Source organism: Apaloderma vittatum, unplaced genomic scaffold (assembly GCF_000703405.1).
Source record: "Apaloderma vittatum isolate BGI_N311 unplaced genomic scaffold, ASM70340v1 scaffold7263, whole genome shotgun sequence".
Classification (NCBI taxonomy): Eukaryota; Metazoa; Chordata; class Aves; order Trogoniformes; family Trogonidae; genus Apaloderma; species Apaloderma vittatum.
Window position 1 is genome coordinate 4,631 of NW_009709712.1, and position 21,239 is coordinate 25,869.

At 49.2% G+C, this 21,239-nt stretch overlaps 1 protein-coding gene across 1 annotated transcript in view; it reads right to left on the bottom strand.

Moving 5' to 3' along the window:
• LOC104272119 (V-type proton ATPase subunit d 1) overlaps positions 1-20,699 on the bottom strand; it is a gene marked incomplete at its 5' end in the record, with an annotated part of 22,463 nt that extends 1,764 nt beyond the window's left edge. Inside the window, 4 exons of the mRNA XM_009867024.1 lie at positions 416-493; positions 4,138-4,217; positions 6,985-7,163; positions 20,528-20,699. Of these exons, the coding sequence (XP_009865326.1) occupies positions 416-493; positions 4,138-4,217; positions 6,985-7,163; positions 20,528-20,699 (509 nt within the window). The remainder of the gene's footprint in view (positions 1-415; positions 494-4,137; positions 4,218-6,984; positions 7,164-20,527) is intronic.
• Between the last annotated feature and the right edge of the window lie 540 nt (positions 20,700-21,239).

The window sequence follows — 21,239 nt, forward strand, 5'->3', positions numbered from 1 at the left end:
ACCTTGGGATACACCATCTTTGCCAGAGGCCAGTAGGTACAAGCAGAACCCTGCGCAGGTCAAAAAATCTCTCTCACCCCCTGCCCCCGAGGCCTGCATATCCCACAACTACCCTTGGCACAGAGACAGGCCATGCACCCAACAGCTCTGCTTGTTCTCCTGCTCATTGTCCGTGTAAAAGGATGAAGATGCTGCTACGAAGGCAAAAGATGTGTCAGCACCTGACAAGAGCGGGACTGGGGAACCAAACCTGTCCACAGTCACGTGCAGGCAGCGTTTTCCCAGCTCTCCCCGTGAGCAGGCCGATCACGCATGGGGATGCTCAAGAGTATCTCAAGCATCCTCAATGCCAGGCCTGAGCACAGAGCAACAAATATCACTGCAACCGTCCAGCTGCGGGTGTTTCCAGACCTACCTCCAGGATTGGGCACATGGCATCCGCCGTGGTACCTCCCAGCACCTTGCAGAACTTGTAGAAGGACTCCAGGTAAGCCTGGAAGAAAGAAAGCAGAAGAGCACTCTTCCACATAGCTTCACCTACTGCCCTGTAAGGGCCACCCAAGCAGCACGGGACAGACAGCAAGCAGAGGCTTTGAAACACAGCACAGGCACTCTCACCCTGCGCAAACTTGGATGCCAAGCCTAAACAAGGGACAGAGCTTTCCCAGGAGCTGGACACATGAAGGGTTGCGGTTGGGTTTGTTCGAGAGACTGCCTGAGCTTACTGCAGGCAAGATCCCCAGGCAGCAAGGTTAAAAGAGGCTTGTTTTGGTCCTTTGAGTCATCTAACTCCAAAGCGTTCGCTCAAGTCTCACGTGGTTTCCTGACCCGGCTCTGGCCTCCGCAAACACGCCAAGCCACACAACTATAGCTGCAAGACCTAAGCTCCGAAAGTACCGCTGTGTAAGCAGAGTCAAGAGATGAGGCAGGACATCTGTGGGGGAAACTCGCCATTCTCTGTACTTCTCACACTGCAGCCGCTTGGTCTCCATCCCAACTCGAGCGCCGCACAGAAAGCGTAAGGCAAGGCACAGCTACGCTGCCTCCAGGAAACATAATCTTTTGTGGAGATGTACCCTAATCCAGCTGGAAGATGATTGTAGCTCCCAGGGGAGCCTATGAAGGCTGTGCATGGCTAAAAGTGCTGTTCAGCAAAAAACTTTCTCAGAAGAAGTCATCATGTGATAAAAATACCTCCCTGGACAGAGAGCTGCAACCAGAATCACTTAAAAGGGATGGAATAAAACGATGCTGAGGCATCGCAAAGCTCTGCTTTGTCACAACAACTCCAGGACTGAGGACAGACCAAGAATGCATGTGTTGGACACGTTCAGCCCCTGCACTAGGAAAGTACCTGGATTACTGCATTTCTGCAAACATTTGTTACCGCACAGTGCAAGAGGACACTGCTTGGGGGAGCATCACACATCAAAGAAACATCGTCTCCAGCACTTTGTCACTGCTCGAGTGCAGGACAGCACGAACCACCAGCCTGCAGAGCTACCACAGCAACCAGGACAGGGGTAACGGGCTTTGCTTGAGGCTGACAGAAGAGGGAACCTGCATAAGAGGTTCAGTCACCACCCCTGCCCTTCTCAGAGTTCATGCAAACCTCAGGCTTTAGAAGCCAAAACAGGGGAACTCGAATATCCAGCACTGAATGAGGAGCCGGTCTCACAGAGACCACGGGAACACTGACTGTAGAGCAGCCGCGCTGGGTACCCTCCCCAACAACCCCTCCGCAGGCGACAGCGCTTTACAGCAACTCTCCAGTGTCCTGAAACCCTTATCCCAGCACTGCTGCAGTCTCTGCATTCAACAGTCCTTAGCAGACTTTTACGTTCATGAACCCACACATTTAGCCTCTGCCTCCTGCTACGCTCATTGGTCTGTCACACCCAGCCTAAAGGGAGACCTGGGGTCTGTCCCTCCACCTTGACTTTTCCAACACTATTTGTGGTTACCACCACAGCTCAGGTTCACTCCTCTTCCAGGTGAAGAATCCTAACAGAAATCGCACACAGAAGTCACTGCTTTTAGTCCCTGCTTTAGTCACTGCTCATCCTCCTGTTCATATTCTGAGATCGCAGAGGAGAGGAATCAAGACACTGTTCAGGACAAATACACTGGAGATGTGATATTCATGCAGCTCTTTTCTCTTGTTAGGAGCAGATTGCCTTGTAGAGAGACACTTGCTCAGGTCAATCATAAACCGAAATCTCATTTAATAGCAGAAAGGAACAAGGGAGACCCTCACCGTTACAAGCAGAGTTAGGATTTCCTCCTCGCCTCACCCATACACCACTCCACATTTATCCACACGGATCTGCCCGCTCTATTTTATTGTCCGGTCACAAAGCTCCTTCAGCTGGTTCCTGCAAAGAGGTCGCCAGCAAAGGCCAACAGTCAGACAGCTTCACTTCAACATATCCATTAAAGATGTGGAAAAAAGGGAGTAAGCGCTGAAGAGAACAATGTCAGCATGCCTCCGTGGCAAAACTCCACTGCTGACCGCTCTCTGTGCCAAGAGCTGACCGCTCGCTTTTAACCTCTGCTCCTCATCTTCACCGAATTTCCATTCGAGAACCTTCTCACTTGTCACCGCTAACACAAGAAACCTTTGCCACTGGTTTCCTCCTATGAATCCTGACCAACCCCTCTGCCTACATGCTTGCAGATTCCTTCCCAAAACCTCCGGCGGGCCTGGGAGGCAGCACTTCTTCCCACGCCACCTCCTCCTGGAGGCAGGCATCCGTCGCTGGCACCCACTCGCTGCGCTCCTTGGAGCAGCTCTGTGCAGATTTCTGACCTGATTTTATTTCCTTCATTTGCCCGTGAAGACCATTTGCATTAGATTACGCATTTTCCAGTCCCTGGGGAGAGAGGTGGCTTCAAGCGAGAGTCTGGAAGTGGCCATTACCTTTTCCAGCCTCGTGTCCTCGTCATTTGTTATGGACGGAGCCTCCACGTTCCCCGGGGGCTGCTCTTTAACAAGAACCAGCCTCAGCACACGCCAAGGGGTACCAAGCATCTACGCTTCGATTTTTAGGAAGAGCAGAATGCGAAGTGGCAACAGTATCAGGCCTCAACATGGAGTTGGGAAAGGACAGGACAAACCTCCCACACTCTGCTCCCTGCCTTGTCTCCCCATGGAGGCCTGCACCCTGGGAGGATGCAGGTATTTAGGCAGCCAGCCATACCTTCCCCCGTTACCAGCACATGCCAGAGGCCCTTCTCCCCTCCTTTCGCCTTCTTCCCTTCACGCCTGACCTGTTCTCTGCCTCTCCACGCAGGCCACGGCTTCCTTGGGAAGCAGAGGTCACCCTGACTTTGCAAGCTGGCTGCAACCAGGCAAAACAAGGCTGGCAGATACGATCTGCATCCCACCCTTAATCCAGAGAGTCCAGATGGAGCGATAGCCACAGCCTACACATAAAACACGTGTCTTGATACCGCCAGCTAAAACCAGACGGGAGCTCCCCGTGCAGACTCAGGGCAAAGAGGTCCTCAGTCCCTCCACATCCCCGTGCCAAGCCTTTCTCCTGCCTGCAGGACTCCTCTCCAGCCCGCAATCAGGAGAGTCTAACTCCAACCACAGCCTCTGAAGGCTTGAGCAGACTGTTCAAGGCTCTTCTGAAAGTGCTCCAAGAGCCAAGCCCATGGAAGCCCTTCAACCAAGTTTAAGATCTGACCACTTCAGCACTTGGCAGGCAGTTAACTATACAACTGAACCCGTGTGGCTGAGGAGCAGCCTTCTCCTGCCTGCCTGGAGTCTGAGGAAACTTATTTCTAAGGCATAACCTCTGCAAAATCTCTTGGACACCCTTGACAGCTCCAAACAACACCTAGTTCTGGCACCCTGACTCTGCAGAGTTGGGTGACTGGATGTCAGGCCCCTCCAAGAGTACTACCTTCTCTTCCCAATGGGTGCAACTAGTTCTTGGTCATGTTTACTCTACCTACCACTCCAGGAAAGAAAAAGAGAGAGAAAGTAAAATTACCTTAAAAGTCTATACTAAGAGGAAAATACCCTCTCATCTTTGATTGAAGCAAGGTTGGAACTCCTGACCCAGGGAAGTGCTGAAGCCACAGCAGAAATAAGCAGGGAAGTTAACATTTCTATCCTTTCCTAGTTACCTTATACAGCGTGTTTCGAATTATTTCAATGTTCATTTCATCCAGGTCCTGTTCAGATATGCAGTCTTGGAAGAAAGCAGCTGAAACAGAGTGACAGACAGAGTTAGCATTGTCCTAACCAGAGCCGTTCTCACCACTTTCCAGAGTCCTCAACAATACCAGGCACGCCCTATGTAGAGCTTGTCCCTCCTAGGCCTGACCCTTATCTTCAGCAGCCACCAAATTGCCATGACTCAAAACCTCAGGCTCCACCATGGTTCCCCAGGCCACAATCATTTACGGGGCTCTCACATGAAAAAGTCTTTCTTCACTCCTTAGTCCTACGGTTTGGTTAACAGCCTATTCTCAGCAGAAATTCCCAGCTCTAGCCCCCAGCGTCAGTGCCAGAGCAGCCTGTATTTTAAAATAAGCAAAACCCAAACTGTTCCCAGATGCAGGCACTCAGAGGTGACAAGACAGCTTCTGAAACGCCTGCTACGGCACAGCAGCACCGCTTAAAGCACCTCTGAGTCCTGAGGAATCTGGAGCTTCTCCCTTCCTCTCCAATATGTGAGTTGGATTAAGGAGACTTGAGGATGCCCCAGCCCATGACGCTCCACGGTGGGAGTTAGGAGCTGCTTCCCCTGGTCAGAACTATCAGTCCCATTTTCCACTTGTTCCAATCACTTTTATTTCTCTAACTGGAGGTAAGTGATGGAAGACAGGATGAACTAGTGGGTTTTGGTGGGATGCTCAGCCCTACATACTTTGCCAGAGAATCTCTGGGAGGGAGTCATAGTAGCTGCTGCCACCTAAAGAACACAGATTTCAGATCTAACCCGGGGTACTGCAAGCTGCAGGGAAAGACAAGTTTTGTACATCTAGTGTAACAGAAGTCTGTCGTACCACTCGCTTATTAGCAAGAGCACAATAAAACCCATTGACAGGGCTTTTATGACTTCAGCTCTCACTCAGCAACCAACGAAATACGATCTTCCTCAGCTTACTCAGTCCCAGTTGAGAAGTGACCAACGCTCTGCCTTGGGTGACAAACCAGCTACGACGCAGGCTCACGCTGTCGGCATGCACCATTTTCACAGCACGAGCTCCCTGGCACAGACAGCAGCCACGTCGTGGGCCTAGAGAGTCCTGAACAGGCCTTAAACCCTGCCACGAGGTTTCTCTGCAACAGCATCAGAGACCACCGCCACGTAGCTGGAGGAACTCTGCTCCTTACGGTTGGCAAAAATGAAAATCGTGTGGCAGGACTGGTTTTCACTGCAGGACTCGCTGGCTAGCCCAGCTAGCTAAGCAGTGGCTACTTCAGAGTAGCTAAGGAATGAGAACACAGCTATTTCAGTTCTTGGCCCTCCAATATCCCAAATTAGGCTAACGGCAAGTCTTATTTTGCCCTGCTAACCTATGAAAGCCATTTGGGGTTAGGCATTCCTACCAAGCCAGGTAGCTATTCGAGTACTTTTCGGAGATAGAGCTGCTGTTTCTTTGTGTGTGGTCACTGGAAAGAGGGCAAGTTAAACAACTGGAGCCTGCGTGCCTGCTTGTTTAGGCAACACAGCTACTCCCCATGCTCTCCCGCTGAAGAAATGCCACCCGAGATGGTACACAGCCTCAAGGGCATGGCCAGGGCATGAAGAAGAAGTCAGTCTAGCCAGGGCAGAAGCAGACAGAGCTGACTCGTGTAGAAATACACGAACACAGGAGGCAAAGACTCCCAACTGCAAGCCACACTCACCAGGACCGCCTCACCGGTGTAACGGGGCATTATCACTCCATACACAGCTGGAAGCTTCAAGGTCTCTGAAAGCTAATCTCTTTAAAATACTCTGTTCTACCTCATGCCCCAAATGGAAAGGTTCCTGCTTACTCTTGAGGAGGATTTCCTTCCCACACATCATCCTTGCAGCAGGCTCAGCTCAGCTGCACACACAGCCCTGCTGCGTTGTTGCCCTACCTCGCAACCCAGATCTTGAGACACGTTTTCCCTCCTTTACTGGGCTCTTATCTACGCAGTCATTGTTCCTTGACAACTACTTCATGCACCCCATTATCACACGGAGCATTTGCAAAAGCACTCTCAGCTCCAAAACCAACTATTTCTCTCAAAACCAATACGACTATTTAGAGCATTTCACTCTTTCTAGCAACCTCAGAAGAATGATTAACCACTGACTCAGGCGTACCTCAGTATGTTTTTGCCCACAAAGGTTAAACTAGCAAATCTCCCGTGACTACCTCTCCCAATACTGCAAAAAGACTTCCGTATTTTCTCCAGAAAGACTTCCTACACCTTTTATCTTTAAAGATCACATCTGTCTGACTAGCTGTTCATAAGACACATGGTTTCAGCATTATGTGCCTCCTGGCCAAGGCCTGTAGCCCTAAGACAGTACACCCCAGTACGGGTGTAACTTAAAAACCCAGTACAGGTGAACTTAGAAAGGCTTTTGGAGATTTCTGGGGTTTGTTGCTGTTGTTTGGTTTGGGATTGTTTCGACACTGGGTTATTTTGTTTTTTTTCTTCTACATAATGAGCTTTCCTTGATCTAGAGTTAATTTTATCAGTCCAATAAAAAGTGCTGCAAGTGAAGTGACTCGTTGCGGCCAAAGGCTCAACAGCTCTTCGCTAAGGAAGCCCAACCACAATTACCAAAAAGATCACATTGTCTATGGCCTCTCAAACTCTCTCCTCCCTAATTTCAGGTGACAACTTCCAGAAGAGCTGGTAAATGCACATATCTAGCAGATCCTGAAGCACAACTCAGGCGTAGCTGGATCTAGTTAGGCTGGGGAAGAAAGGGACATCTGCTTCACAGGCAGCTGAGAGGTATTTTGAAAGGCTTCACTCACCCAGGGGAGTGTCCACCAGGATTGCATTGTAGAGCTCCGCAGGCGTCTGAGCAATGTTCACAGCTTCCATCTGCTCAAAACTTCCCAGAGGATGGCACTTGGGCACCAGTTCGGAGATGGAACGCTGGTGCAGAGTCCCAGTGATCAGCAGAATGACGTTGTCAATCATGTAGCTGTACCTGGAGAAATGCAAGAGGAATCCTGTCACAATACAAATGCAAGTAATCCAAAACCAAGCACCTGGCACCAGATGGGCACATTGGTCTTCAGTCCCTGTGAACGTCTCCAGAAAGATCCACCCTTCCCACAAAGAACTCGCAATGTACCTCCTTCCTGTCTCATTGTCACACCAGCTTAGAAAAAGGGAGTCAAGCACCGCCCCAGGCTGTGATTTATGCTAAGCCAAAGCACATTATCTGGGCATCTCCTACCCACCGCTGAAGAATATTAGATTGGAAGGGACTTCTGGAAGTCTCTGGCCCAAGGTTCTGCTCCAAACATGGCCAGCTCCAGCTGCTCGGGCCTTTGTCCAGCTGAGCTTTGAATTAATTGCAAGGATTTGTATCTCGCAGCCTCCCTGGCGCTCTGCTTCAGCGTCTGACCACACTTGCGATGAAAAGTCTTTTCCAATAGCTATTAGGATTTCCCCCATGGCCATTCGTCTACTGTCTCTCTTCCTAACCCCACACACTTCTCCAAGAGGAGCCTGGCTCCAGCTCCCTCACACCCTCAGCCCCACTCCCTTCCAAAAACAACAGGCACAACCTTCATTCGCACCCTCATGAAACTACGTGGAAGGCTTTTCCACACCTTTACCATCAAAAGCTACAAATTTCTCTGCATTAGCCCATGTTGTGACATCCCTAACCAAGTAGGCACTACAGAAATGGGACATCCTATCTGGAACGACAGCGCTCGGCACAAGTTCCACCAACACAAGCCCTCTGTGGCCCTTCTCTCCAGTATGTCCGTGTTTCTCCAGCACTGAGAAGCTCAAAAGCAGGCACAGAACTCTGTTCAAGCGAGGCCTCCACCAGTGCCAAGTAGAGGGAAAGGTCACCTCCCAGTTCTCCCACTCCAGCCAGGAAAGTGAGAGACAGCTGGTCTGAAGACTGGGAATACAAGAAAGGTTGGTGGCCTTCTCCAAGTAGAAGGTCCAAGCAAGGGATCAAGCATCATGTAAATACAAGGAGCTGAACGGAAAAGTGTCCCCAGCAAGGAGTGGTGCTCTTAGGCACTTTCACCATCAGCTGAGCCATAAGCCAACCAAGCTGACAACCTGAAAAACGTTAACTGAGATAAGGTTTGGTTTGTGGGAGGTTTTTCAGTCAGCAGAAGATCAAGTGCCCCCTCAGCAAGTTTGCAGACAACACCAAGCTGAGTGGTGAGGTCATATGCCAGAGCGATGGCACGTCATCCAGAGGGACCTGGGCAAGCTGGACATGTGGGCCTCTGTGAACTTCGTGAGGTTCAAAAAGGCCAAGTGCAAGGTCCTGCACCTGCATCAGGGCTGGGGAATGAGGTGAAAAAAGGACTTGAGGGTACTGGTAGATGAAGAGCTGGACTTGAGCCACCAACGCACGCTCACAACCCAGATGGCCTGTCGCATCCTGGGCTGTGTCAAAAGCAGCGTGGCCAGCAGACCGAGAGGTGATCCTGCCCCTCTGCTCTGGTGAAACCTCACCTGCAGTTCTGTGTCCAGCTCTGGAGCTCTCAACACAAGAAGGACATGGACCTGTTGGAGCAGAGGAAGCCACGAAAACGATCAGAGGGCTGGAGCACCTCTTCTACCAAGACAGGCTGAGAGAGTTGGGCTGTTCAGCCTGGAGAAGAGATGGCTCCAGGGACTCCTGCCAGTACTTCACAGGAAGCTATAAGGAAGAAGAAGGCAATCTTTTCAGCAAGGCCTGTTGCAACAGGACAAGGGGTAATTGTTCTCAACTAAAAGAGGGGAGATTTAGACTGGATATAAGGAAGAAATTTTTTACCATTAGGGTGGTGAAACCCTGGCACAGGTTGCCCAGAGAGGTGGTAGAAGAGACATTCAAGGTCAGGCTTGGTGGGGCTCTGAGCAACCTGATCCAGTTAGAGGTGTCCCTGCTCACTGCAGGCATTGGACTAGATGAACGCTAAAGGTCCATTTCAACCCAACACGTTCCAAGATTCTACGATTCTAACATCCCTCTGCAAATGTCCCTCAGCAGCACAGGGAAGGGGCACAGATGCTGGAAGAGCAGGACATTTGGGATTTTACATGCCCTCGCTTTCACTGCTTGAGTTCTAACTCTACAAAGTTAAACAACAGAAAAGACCTGAAGAAGCTCCTTGGCAGGAGCCGCTCCAAACCAAACGAGATCAGGCCTGAACTCGAATGGAGCTGTGCACGTCTGGAGTTGGAGCTCTGTTGAGGTAGAGGCCTCCCACGTGTACCTGAGTACTGAAGAGAGAGAACTCGGGGCCAGCACACAGGGACTGGCCAGGAAGGGCAAAGCTCCACACACATTTGTCAGGCTGGCTGGGATGCTGCTGGTCTTTATGTTTCCGGGCTAACAACGAGGACACAGTGCAGCCCTGTTTCCCTTTGAACCACATCAAAGGCAGGGCAAAGCAAAGCCAGTTAAAGGCAGATTTCGGTAGTTTTTATTAGATGGGCTTAGTGCCTCTCAAATATGCTCAAAGGGCACATCCATGAACAAATCCACACCTTAGTTCCTCCTCCTCTGTGCTGCAGGGCTGGGTAGTGCACCTCGTGGCCCTCCTATTTTTTGCAAGAGAGCCCTTCTGTGTTTGCAGCCTCCCCTTCCAGGGACGTTGAATCTAGAACCGGGGCAATCAACACAAACCTCGCGTACTAGGAACCCTCCTTTTGCCCTTTAATCCACAAGGTCATTATCGTCCCTTCTGTTTGTGCAATTCTCACCATGGAGATGATTGCAATCTCCAGGACAGCAAGAAGAGCCTGTTTATGAGAACTGAGGGTAAGTCTCTTGCAGCAAGCAGCCGGTTCCTGGTAAATACAAGCATCTGCACCGTAACCCAGATGCATCTCCGTGAGCTGCGCCAGATGAAGGAGGGTTTCCCAGCTCCACCATCTGCCCTCAAACATGAAAGTAGCTTTCAGGAAAGACCATACATGGGATTAGCCTCACCAAAGCAAGGCAACAGCATGGGACCAGACCAAATTAATTGCTTCAACTGAGCCTGCAATGAAGGAATGGGGCTGGCATGCATGGCTATTGCACAGCACACTAGCACACCTCTCCTGCTCCCTGCAAGATATTTGCAACTTGCAAGGAGCCCAGCCAAAGTCAACGGTACAAGAGGAACTGAGGAAAAGTGCCTGGAGCTTCTTCTGTTCACAGGTCTTCATGGCAGCTTGGTTCGTGGCTTACTGGAGTCGCATGGAGCTCACCCGTACTGTCCCAGTCCAGCTCAGCATGAAAGCCAAAGCCAGGTTTGGAGAGAGCAGCCCAAGTCTGTTCATTTTCACGCATGAAAAGCTCCTGCTTTGAGACTGATGGACGCAAAAAAGACACCACATCGGGCTCCTGTTGCCAGAGTGCAAAGCATGGATCTCCCCATTTTATTTATACCTCTTCACTTGCTTGTTTCTGGGGAAACACACAGCCCATAGTCCCAATGCTAGTGCCTCTAAGGAGGCCCAGCACCGACTGTCTGGAAGAGTACTTCACCTATCAAGACTACTTAAATCTTGCTGTCAGAGAAGGGTTCATCCCTGCAGGAGGGGGAGTTACCATGTGCAAGAGGGGACATTCCTCATTCAAATTTCCACTGCGACAGCATTTCAAACCTTTACGATAACAGGAGAGCCACAGCAGGACAAAGGTCTTCAGCCTGCTGAGGCCAAGCAGACACCAGCACCACGACCTAATCCTTCCCAATAGTCCTCAGTTCCTTCAAGAGAGCCCAGACCACGCTTAATCACATTCGGTCCCTGCTTCACCCCAGTAAAAGCAGCCACGGCTTAGTCAATCGTGACTAAGAGGCAAGTCTTCCAGTGCCAGGGCAGCTGGAAAAGCCTCTTCTCATTTGTGGAACAGACAATGCTTGCTCTCCTGTGCCAGCTCCCAACAAGAACGCATCTGCCTCTTTTAGCACAGCTGAACTAAGACCAGAGCAGAAGTCCTGGCTACACTGACATTTCCTCCCAGGCCCAAAGGAACAGATTTACTCCACTGGTAGCAGTTTCTCCAGGAACCTCCACCTACTAGTAGAGTGGCTTTTGTCATCACCCTCCCTGTCTCCTAGTAGGCTCTGACTGGCTTCAAATGCTTTTGTGGTTAAAGCAAGCTCGGAGCCTTCCAAGAGCATTTTAACCTTCACTAGCTCTCAGTGCGGTTAATAAAAGGACCAGACTATAGGACACGTTGGAAAACGGGAGTAGCTGGTCACTGGCAATACCGTGAAGTCTTGCTGCAGCCCACTTGGCATGGAAAAGAGATTAAGACGTAGGACGGTCTGGTGGGAGACTGGAGACAGGCAGAAGGACCAACAAGCTCTGTGGTGAGGATGAGCCTCTGCGCTAGCTCACTGGGAGCACTCGGAGTTCAGGGGAGAAAGCACGGAGGCTCTAGATAAGCTCCAGCCAGTGACATGGGGTGGCAGGTCTCTAATTAAAACGGTAAAATGGCACTTTAACTCAAGCCAGACTCTCCTCCTCAGAGACCGTGGCAAGAGCTCCTGCTTTGAGCTGCTCTGTGCCCACACAGGGAGCTGGACCCAAAAAGAGTGGATGTTCAGCCAGAGGTTCACGTGCACAGTTACACCCTACCTCGCTCTTCCTGTCAACCATTGAACCGAGGTGTGGTGTATTCCAGAAATTCACATTCTTAGAAATACCATTGTAGCCGATACTAAGAAACATCAGTGAAAGTCTCAAAGAGTAGAATTTCTTATTAAAGGACAGGAAAGACTCAGAAAGCATAGAAATATCGTCCACGGCAGGAAAAGAGACAGCTTACAGCTTCCTGAAGTCCAAGACAATCGGGGCCAGTATCTTCCATCCTCCAGCAACACCCGTTTCAGCACAATATGCACTGGGTGATGTTCACAGTGTCTGTTGGGGAAAAGGTTCCTCCAGGTCAGAGAGATTATTCTCACCACGGTTTTTGGGAGGTATGGACAGGCACGGTAGAGACCCCTTTGAGAAAACAGAGGAGAGCCAGGCCCCAGAAGCTAATTTCTGGGGTGCTCAACCATGGAGAGCTATCAGCAGAATCAAGGAGGAGAGTAGGCGTGCAAAAACTACATACAGGTACGTGGACAATGTTTGTCTTCCTCCTTTTGGAGTTGCTTAAGTACAGCCACAGGTAAACGAGACACGCAAGAAAGATCACAATGGTCCGCTGAATATCAGGAAAGGCTTTTTAGCAGGCGAGCACATAAAATGTATGAAAGCTCATCACGTGAGGTGTTTACAGCTTGGCCTGAAGGCACTCAGGCATAGCCCCTGAGACAGTTAGGGCTTCTCCCTCCTGCACTTACTAATCAAAGAGTCATTGTCCTCTAGCAGATAGGTTGGGGTTTTTTATTGCTTTCTGCTCCAGGATACTAAAGAGACCACAAACAATACGGCAAGTGGTCACAAAAGTGTGACTAATGACGGAACGCTGCATGACCTGCGTTTCTCAGGAATCCTCCGAAAGCCTGACCCAACTGTGGCTTCACAAGGGGTCACAGCCAAGGCAGAAAGCAGCAGGCCGATGCATGAGCGCAGAGCAGGGAAGAACCAGTCTGTGGCTCAGGGGTTTTGCCGCGATGGTTTAAGGTATTGCATTGCTCAGGCGACTTTAACGCTTTCCAAAACCAGCATCAGAGTTCAACGCAGACTAACACTAGCGAGGCAAAAGTCACTGTGTGATTGCGTCGGGCAGTTACTCAGATTACTGTGTTTATTTTGGGATGAAAAAAGGGAAATCTCCAGCGGGATGCGAGCAGTGCTCTGAACTCGGCACGATTTCTAGAGACAGCTTTAAATGATGATGAAGTTGTTTTGACTATAGTCACTTGAGCATCCAGTTCCTCCCTCTTGCAGCTCATCCAGGTCGCGCACTCAGGGGCTGAGTAGGGAGGAAAAAAAAGTAACCTAAGGGAAAAGTTTCAGGCTGGTTGTACCATGCTTCCTTGGATTTGTGTGTAAGCACCCAGAGCCATCTCTCTGTCTCACTGCGTTCGAGACCTGAGCAAAGACGACATGGAGCCACTTGTCACACCTCTCTCCAGCTCCAAATGGGAGAGAGCAATGCACTGACTTCAAAGCACAGAAGAGCAGTAGCTGACACTAAGAATAGTACCAAGAGCTGAGACGCTCGTATCTGGAGCATCCTTTTAAGATCACCAGTAAACGTAACGTACAGCTGTCCCGAACTGGAAAGGAGAGGGATGTTGCACATCAGGAAGAATCCAGTGCCTCACTGCAGCTTGTTTGCGTAACAGATAGTGGATGAACAGATTCAAACCCTTAAATCGGTTTCTGGGCTCAGACTAGACCCAAGTCAGACGAGCAGCTTCTGGCCAGGGGCAGTTCTACTCCTCACGTGCAGCTGAAGCTCAGGCAGCCCGAGGAACAGCAAGAGCAGATTGCAGCCTGCGACAGTCTCCGCCCAAAGCACACTGATCTCTTCCTGTCTTTGCACGCTGCCTTTCCTAGAGTCACACCAAGAAAACCCACACCTAAGGGGTAGGTTCGTGAACCTGCCCAAAGAGAAAGCTGAGAACTTCATGGTTGCCACCACAAACCAAGGGCGCTGGGCCAGTGAGTGGGTGCCCTGCTAAACTTAGATCAACGAGACCATTTCACAGCACTACGGAGGCTGTGGCAGCCTTTCAAATCCAAGGATCCAGGAATGTTCTCAACATTAATCTATATTTAGCTGCATCTCCACGTGATTTTTACCATCTTCTGGAAGAGTTTAGGTCTCTTGGGATACTGACCTCAGTTTTCCAGTGGTATCATCCGGTAACTTATAAGCAGCCATACAGAGTTTAGCTGCATTAAAAGCTCACAAGAAAAAAAAAAAGCTAGATTAAGAACCTTTAATTTTGAGGCTTTATGAACATGACATGGTACCCTAAATGTGTATAAACGCCTGGAAATACTGAAGAATGTATCAAACACCTCGCAGCCTTGTGTAAAAATCTCTGGTTGCCTAAACTTGATGCCTCAAAGCCTGAGAAACTACACTGATACGCAAGGCTGAGCCTTGGCACTCTGCGCTGAGCAGACTTGAGCACTAATTACGTTTTAAATATTGACCAGAAACATCTAATCATGCTGCTTTCACACAGACCAGCTGCAAAAGCCAAACTTGCATAAACTGTTTTCTTACCTTCCTTACATGTAAAGCACCAAAAAACCAACCAAAAAAACCCTCAACCCAAACCAAAAACATTTCAAGGATGTAACATAAGAAGAAAGGCTGCACTGTGTAATCTCACATTATCCCCAAAACTGCCTCTAGTAGCTAAGAAAGCTGAATGAGTTTAACAGCCTAAAAGTCTTTACCAGTGAATGGATCTAGCTAACACGCAAAAAGTTACTGTGCGTACAGACCTGCTGCCAGCAGAAGAAAAATCATCACCCCACTTGACACACAGTAAATGGTACAGGGTAGACACCAGATTTAGCTCAGCCTCTAAATATCGTGGTGCTTCCACAATACTTAAATATTTGCTAGACCACAATACTTAAATATTTGCTAGACTTCAGACAGAATGGATCTTCACTTCCCAAGTGAAGAACAGCGCTCGTCAGTAATGCTGGTCCAAACAAAGTGTTTTCCAGGCACTAGAGGTTTGGGGAAAAAGCATCCCGTCCACGCAGCACACGGTGAAATCCCTTTCTGATGAGGGCACCCACAGTCACGCCGTTTTGAAAGATGACTTCCACGGCCACCACTTAGGCACGCAACCCAGCCCATCTTCACAGACATCGTTCTGGAAAACTGGTAGGAGATCCGTGTCCTTTGGGTGCCCAGGAAAATGGCTGGAATTCTGACACTACCATCCAGAGGACACAAATCTCCGATCGTTTCCGAACCATTAGTTACATGCCCTCTTGTTTTGAATGTTGCATAATCCCTCCAAGAACTTGGCTTATCAGTTCAACTTTGCACTCCCTGCAAACAGGGAAGCTGTTTGTCAGAAACCTGCGCTCCTCTGCCAAAACCATCACTGCCAGAAAAGGCTCATAAACTTTTTATTGCAGGATCCCCACAGCCACTACGGTACTTTTTGCTTCGCAATCTCACCGCCACCAAGGAGTCGACAACTAACTGGAAAATAGCGCAGCTTTAACCACAGCAGCATTAGGAAAGACCCTTTGGATTGTCGCATTCGCCCAACTAAGCTGCAAGTGTTTGTAACGTAAAGGATTCCGAGTTCTTTTTCTTCCGCATGAAAGGACTCCAAAAGGATGCAGTGGTGTTTTGTAAACCTCCGACGTTACGCCAGGGCGCACACTCCAGTACATTTAGAATAAAGACAGGCAGCTTCCTACTTCAGAGAAGAGGATTATTGCTCTTCAGCTCAAGTAGCAATTGAAACTATTTGGCTCCAGAAAAACCACTGCTGCGAGATTAAGTTTGAACTCAAAGTCGTGCAGCAGAAACTAGATCTATCCAGTGCAGGGGAGAGGCAGAGCAGGACTGGGTCAAGGAGAAGGTAACAGAGGGAAGTGTCAGCTAAGAAGAGGCATGCGCAGGGAGAAAAGGTACACGCAGCCTCATCAAAAACACGTCTTGTGACCACAAAAACATACCGAAAGCCAAGTTCCCAGCAGCATCCTCAGGGCAACAAAGAACCCGGTTCCCAGCCCCAGCAGGCTGGTAAGACAGACAAAAAGGCGATGCAGTCTGTCCTCTGACGACAGCCTTGGTCACGGATTCGAAAAATGCGTTTAGACCCAGCTCTCTCCCAATTCTCACTCCTAGACTGGACTTGGTTCCCACACAGAGACCAACAGCTCCCCCAGCTGAACCCAGGATCGAGCCTTTTTCTGCCCATCAGCTCGCTGCAAGGACTCAAAGGGCTCTGAGCTGCCAGAGCCTTCACAGCAGAAACCAGACGTTCCAGAGCAGGGAAGAGACCATGCTGAAGCAAGGGCAAATAAATAAAAAACTTTTTTTTTTTTTTCATCCCCTCCCTGGAAAAATACTAAAGCTGACAATCTGACCAGGCTAGAGTCAGGAACGACACCACGGTAAAGAATCGTATCTAAACCATCTGCAGGAACAGTGGAAGGAAGGAGAGACAGGACATGGCACCGTGTCAGGCTAACACAAAGAACAAAAGCCTTCAGAGAAAGGCAGGGCAGCACATCACCGAGAAGAACCTAAAACCTACTTCCATCCCACAAGTCAATATGCGCTTGTCGAATTCAGGAAGTGGGTTTTGCTGTTTCAAGTACACTTAATACCTATTTGTTGCTGCCCTACAGAACATCGCTGCATTCCCTCAGCCAGAGAGGCACTTGTTTGCGTTGGAGTGGAGATGTTAACAGCCAACGTGTGCCTGTCAGTGGGAACCTCCCGGGGCCAGCTGAAAGGTGCAGGGAAGCGCCAAGAGTCTTCCAGCAAGGAGCAGGATGGCAAAATGCAGAGCTAGCAAGTGTTTTAGAGAGTCCGAAGTGGGCTGAGCGAGCTGAGCTTTTCCTTGCCACAATACGCAGTGGCAGAGTGGCAGCTACAGTCACCGCTTGAGAATACATAAGGGAAAGCTGCCAAATTCCTCAATACTTCGGTACTGACAATGCAACACTTGCATCCTCCTGGAGAGGATCGGAGCCAGGAAAGAGTCAACGTGCTGCCAGGAGAGGAGCACAACAGGACAAAAAGCAGTAGCAGCAAGTGACATAGGGAACAAAAACCTTGCTTTGGGGTTCTTAGGTCAGTTTTGTTGTTGTGCTTTTAAACACTGTCGCTTTTCCTAAGCTCAGGTAACCAAGTTAACTCCTGCCCATCTCCACAGGTGACCGTCCTTCCCTAGAGCACCGTGTGTCCCTGGGGACAGGCAGCCGCGGGGCTGGAGTGCCACCTTCCGACCAGCCACCGGCAGCGCTGCCTCATCTCCCCGAGGTGGGCAAGGAGAGAGCACACCAGAAACACATCCTCCTGGTGCTCCAGGGCCCCCACGCTCTCCCTGTTGCTGCTTCTCCTTCCCATGGCCTCACCTTGTTCATGGGCTGCCTAGAAGAGGTAAGAGAAATGACAGTGTTACTACACACGGAGATGAGCGGCGTAGCTTTCAGCAGGTTGGCTCTGGAGCAGAGGGGACAAGGACTACAGTCGGTCCTAAAATCAGACAGTTCCCCAGATCTCCTCACCAACATGCAACAGGATCAAGATCTGAGCACCCTCCAAAAACAAGCATAATGATCATCTGTCGATCAACTCAGAACCAGCCCAGGGGTCCAGCAGGGCATTCAGGAAGGACAAAGCCCGACTTTATTCAATGCTTAATCCACCTCCAGGCAGCAGCCACCTCGCAGCGAGATGGGACCCAAGTGTTTAAAGGGCTTCGGTGGGCCCGTCTTCTTTGAGGTTATCCAGTGTTTCTAAGATGACCAAAAATCTAAGTACATACAAAGGCATCCAGCAGCAGTGAGTTTCAGAGCTGAACTGGACATGCTACAAAATATCTCCTCCCATATATCTTGTACAAACCCACTCAATTGCAAAAATTTCTCAAGAGAGTCCCAGTGAACTCAAGCCTTCCTGCTGCAGACACCAGCCCTGCTAAAACTTTCCATATCCTTCTACCATTTCCAATTTCAATTCACCCCGTAAAGTTCAGCACATGGACACATTCAGTCAAGTACAATTTCTTCTTCTGACCACCTGATGCCTCGCTTGCCTGGAGCTGTCTACCAGGAGCGGTCTTTATCGTTTCCTGCTCAAGCTTCATTAACTACCCTAAAAGAAAGGAGTGGGAAATGGTCGTGTCCAGAAAGCAGAGATAAATCAGCCCATTACACCTATCTGCGTGCCCAGAGTGGAAGATCAAGTGACACAGGCTTGTCCTAGTGTCACCCAGGTAGGCAGGATGACACAGTCCCTCTGCAGGCACAGGCACAACATCCTTAGGCTGAACACCTCTGCGACGCTGCCCACGCACATGCCTGGGTTACACCAAGGCTACTGGCCCACAGATACGTTGCCAGCCTCCCAAAAGAGCTCTTCTCCCCTCCAGCTATCTGGGAAACTTCATAGTGCAAGCAGGACAGTCATACCTGAAACTTCCACCTTCTAGCCCAAACCAAGACCTCCTGCAACCCACGGGACGGTTTCAAGGAAGAAAACGGAACCTGAAAGGCAGCCCAAGAAGTTACATCAAGAGTACCCTCTTTCCTACTAGCCCTGTCACTAAATATATTAGGATTATCAACAGAAGGTATTAAGACCGACCAGGCAAAACCAACACTTTCTCCAAACTCCTTGTGTCTTGCGGTCCTCATTCTTCTGTTTTAACTTGTCCCTGGTGTCATCAGAAGCTATGAGAGTGTCTAACACACTGAGAGCAACAACCACCTTGGATCAGTTGAAGCTGGCAACACCTTCTCTATTGCATCAATACTTCACTGGTGTGGTGAGAGCAGACCCAGAGGAGCCCTCTCCATCAGTGGCGCACGAGAACCACACCAAAACACAACTGAACACTTGGACTCCTTGCACAAAAGGCTCCTCAAGAGAGTGGAGAGTTTCACGTAGGAAAACAGCTTTTCTCCCTCTCCTTTACTTTCCTCTAGGCAGCACTGCAGACAGTGGCATCTAAAGCAAATCTTCTGGGTAAAAAGGAAAATACGAGACGAGACTGAAGAGGACTCAGGGAAGAAACATCCTGTGCTGAATGAGACCAATGTGTTCAAGATGAGATTACACAGCAGGCAAGAGATATCCAGGCAGAATTGTGTTCTGCTATAGAGAACTCATCAAAATCACAGAGACAGAAGCAGAACAAGATCAAAGTTAAATCAAGTTGAGGGTAAAAAACACCAGCTTTGAAGTCAAGTCATTCAAACAGCTGTGAGACACGGCCTACCAGATTACACGAGGTGTTTAAGGGCTTCTGCACAACTTGAGCTGGCTGCAGACACTGGATAAAGGTGAACAGGACCGGTGTAACAGAAAACGGGATTTCCACAGCCATTCGCAGCCTTCCGACCAAGTGACGCATTGTGTGATCAGGGCAGGCCTGGTCTGAGACCTTTCACTTTATCTTTTCCACACACTGGTTTTCAAAGCAGGACAGTTAAGGAACAACCAGTTTTTAATGTCTGCAAGATACTCATGTCCTGCCCAGACTATTGCCTTGATTTCCAGGTGGGCAAAGAGGTGTTTTGAAAGTTATCTTAAGTTTGGAAAAATCCAAGAGATAGCTCCATACAACTAGGATGATGAGCTAGAAACTGCTTCATTCACTTAAAAGACAGGCACAGTGACCTAGAAAATAATAGACATAAGCCACTAGGTTAGAAAAATGAGATAGTGGTACTGTCCATACACAGAAAGGACAGAACAGGAAGGAATGTGGCTGAGAAATAGGTCTTGAATCAAGATTTGCATATGCAGCACCACAGGCAGGCCAAAATTTAAAAATGTTTGAAATGACCACAACGGCCTTTCTACCACTGCCTGCATCGTTCAAAAAATCTCTAGGTGGTAAACAAGATAACACACACACAACTGCCAAAGAATGCAAGATTAAACACCACTTGCCAGAGCGCCTGCGATGAGTCAAGCACACTGTATCAAATACGCGAATGCTGATGTATTAGCCATCCTACCTGAGAACAAAATACATTCTTCTCAGAGATGCAAGTTGAAAAAACACACTCTACCAAAACAGAAATCCACTTTTGTCCATGAGATATCTCCTCACTGGTTAGACAAGGCCACTGGCTACGTAGTTTGCTGGCCAAACTAGAGCTTACAGACTAAGGAAAAGAAAAAAGGCAATTTTACTTCACATTTCAGACGCAAACTAGCATAACTGGCATCTCACCGACGTTAGCTATTTCATTTTATTGGTGTTTATAACAAAAGCAGCACACAGGGCAGCAGCGGGCTGCGTGAAATTGCAAGGTGAGACACCTGCGAAAGCATTGTGCTATTTCAAACACTGCACGTCAGCTGAACCTGCTGTGGAATCGCACACACCCCGCTGTCTTCTCAAGTACTGACAGAGACATGCTGAGGCTGCTGCAGCCCTGTCTTTCCCTGCTTCACATTCTAAGCCCTCACTCCCCCTAGCGCTGGATCCTACCGAGCTTGCTGAGAAAAATAAATCACACGATTAAGCCCAAAAGTTGTTCCATTTTCAGCCAGCCCAACTCCCTGAGCCAGTTTGTGACAGCCCCCGGATGGGATCACAGCAGCCCTGACACAGGCTGATCATCCTCCGGGCATCAGAACCAGCAGACAACGGCTGACACGCACATGGTCGCAAAGACAAAGCTGGTCTGAGAGCCCTCAAATCTGAAGAACACCGACGGTTCAAGTGCTGTTCACAAACAGCTGCTACTCACGTGATGAAGTCCAGAAAACTTGCCAGGGGCTCGTACGCATGGTTCCTCATGTGACGGAACTCTACCACCATCTTCTCCTTCAGCTTGTCGTCTATGACCGAGACGGTGAGCGGGGAGGCTTCGTTGGCCAGGAAGTTCCCATAGTCTGTGCTCTGGAGGTGCAGTTTCAAGTCTGAAAAAAAGAAAGAATAATTCCACTCTGCGGGGCTTGTGTTGGGTTTAGTGGTTTTTTGAGCATACTCAAGAAAACTGTCGCTCAGGACTTGTCTGAGCATTCTCTTTTCTGAAAACACATAGGTTTTGTCTAGGTGATCTACGTCACACGTGTATATTTGTGGTCCGTTTTATCACAGACAACCCAAACGCAGGAAAAGATCAATGTTTCACCATACCAGCTTTGCCCCATCTTAAAGAGAAAACTGTGACACTCTCTGTGTAGCTGAGCACACACCTGTGCCAGCTGCCCACTGTGCTTTATCAAGGTGGAAGGGTGCCAATTTTCTAGAAAGTATTTGCAGGAAATCCAGAAGAAAAACACCCACACACTTAAGTACTTCTTCTAGCCACAAGGGCTCTGGTTGCGGGCTTCTCTAAAGCTATAATGACCAAGAACCTATTTGCATCTCCAAGCAAGTTTCCTCAAATACTAGTGATGTGGAGGCATCTGAAAAGCTTTCGAAGTTGAAAATAGCAATCTCGAAATTATAAACCA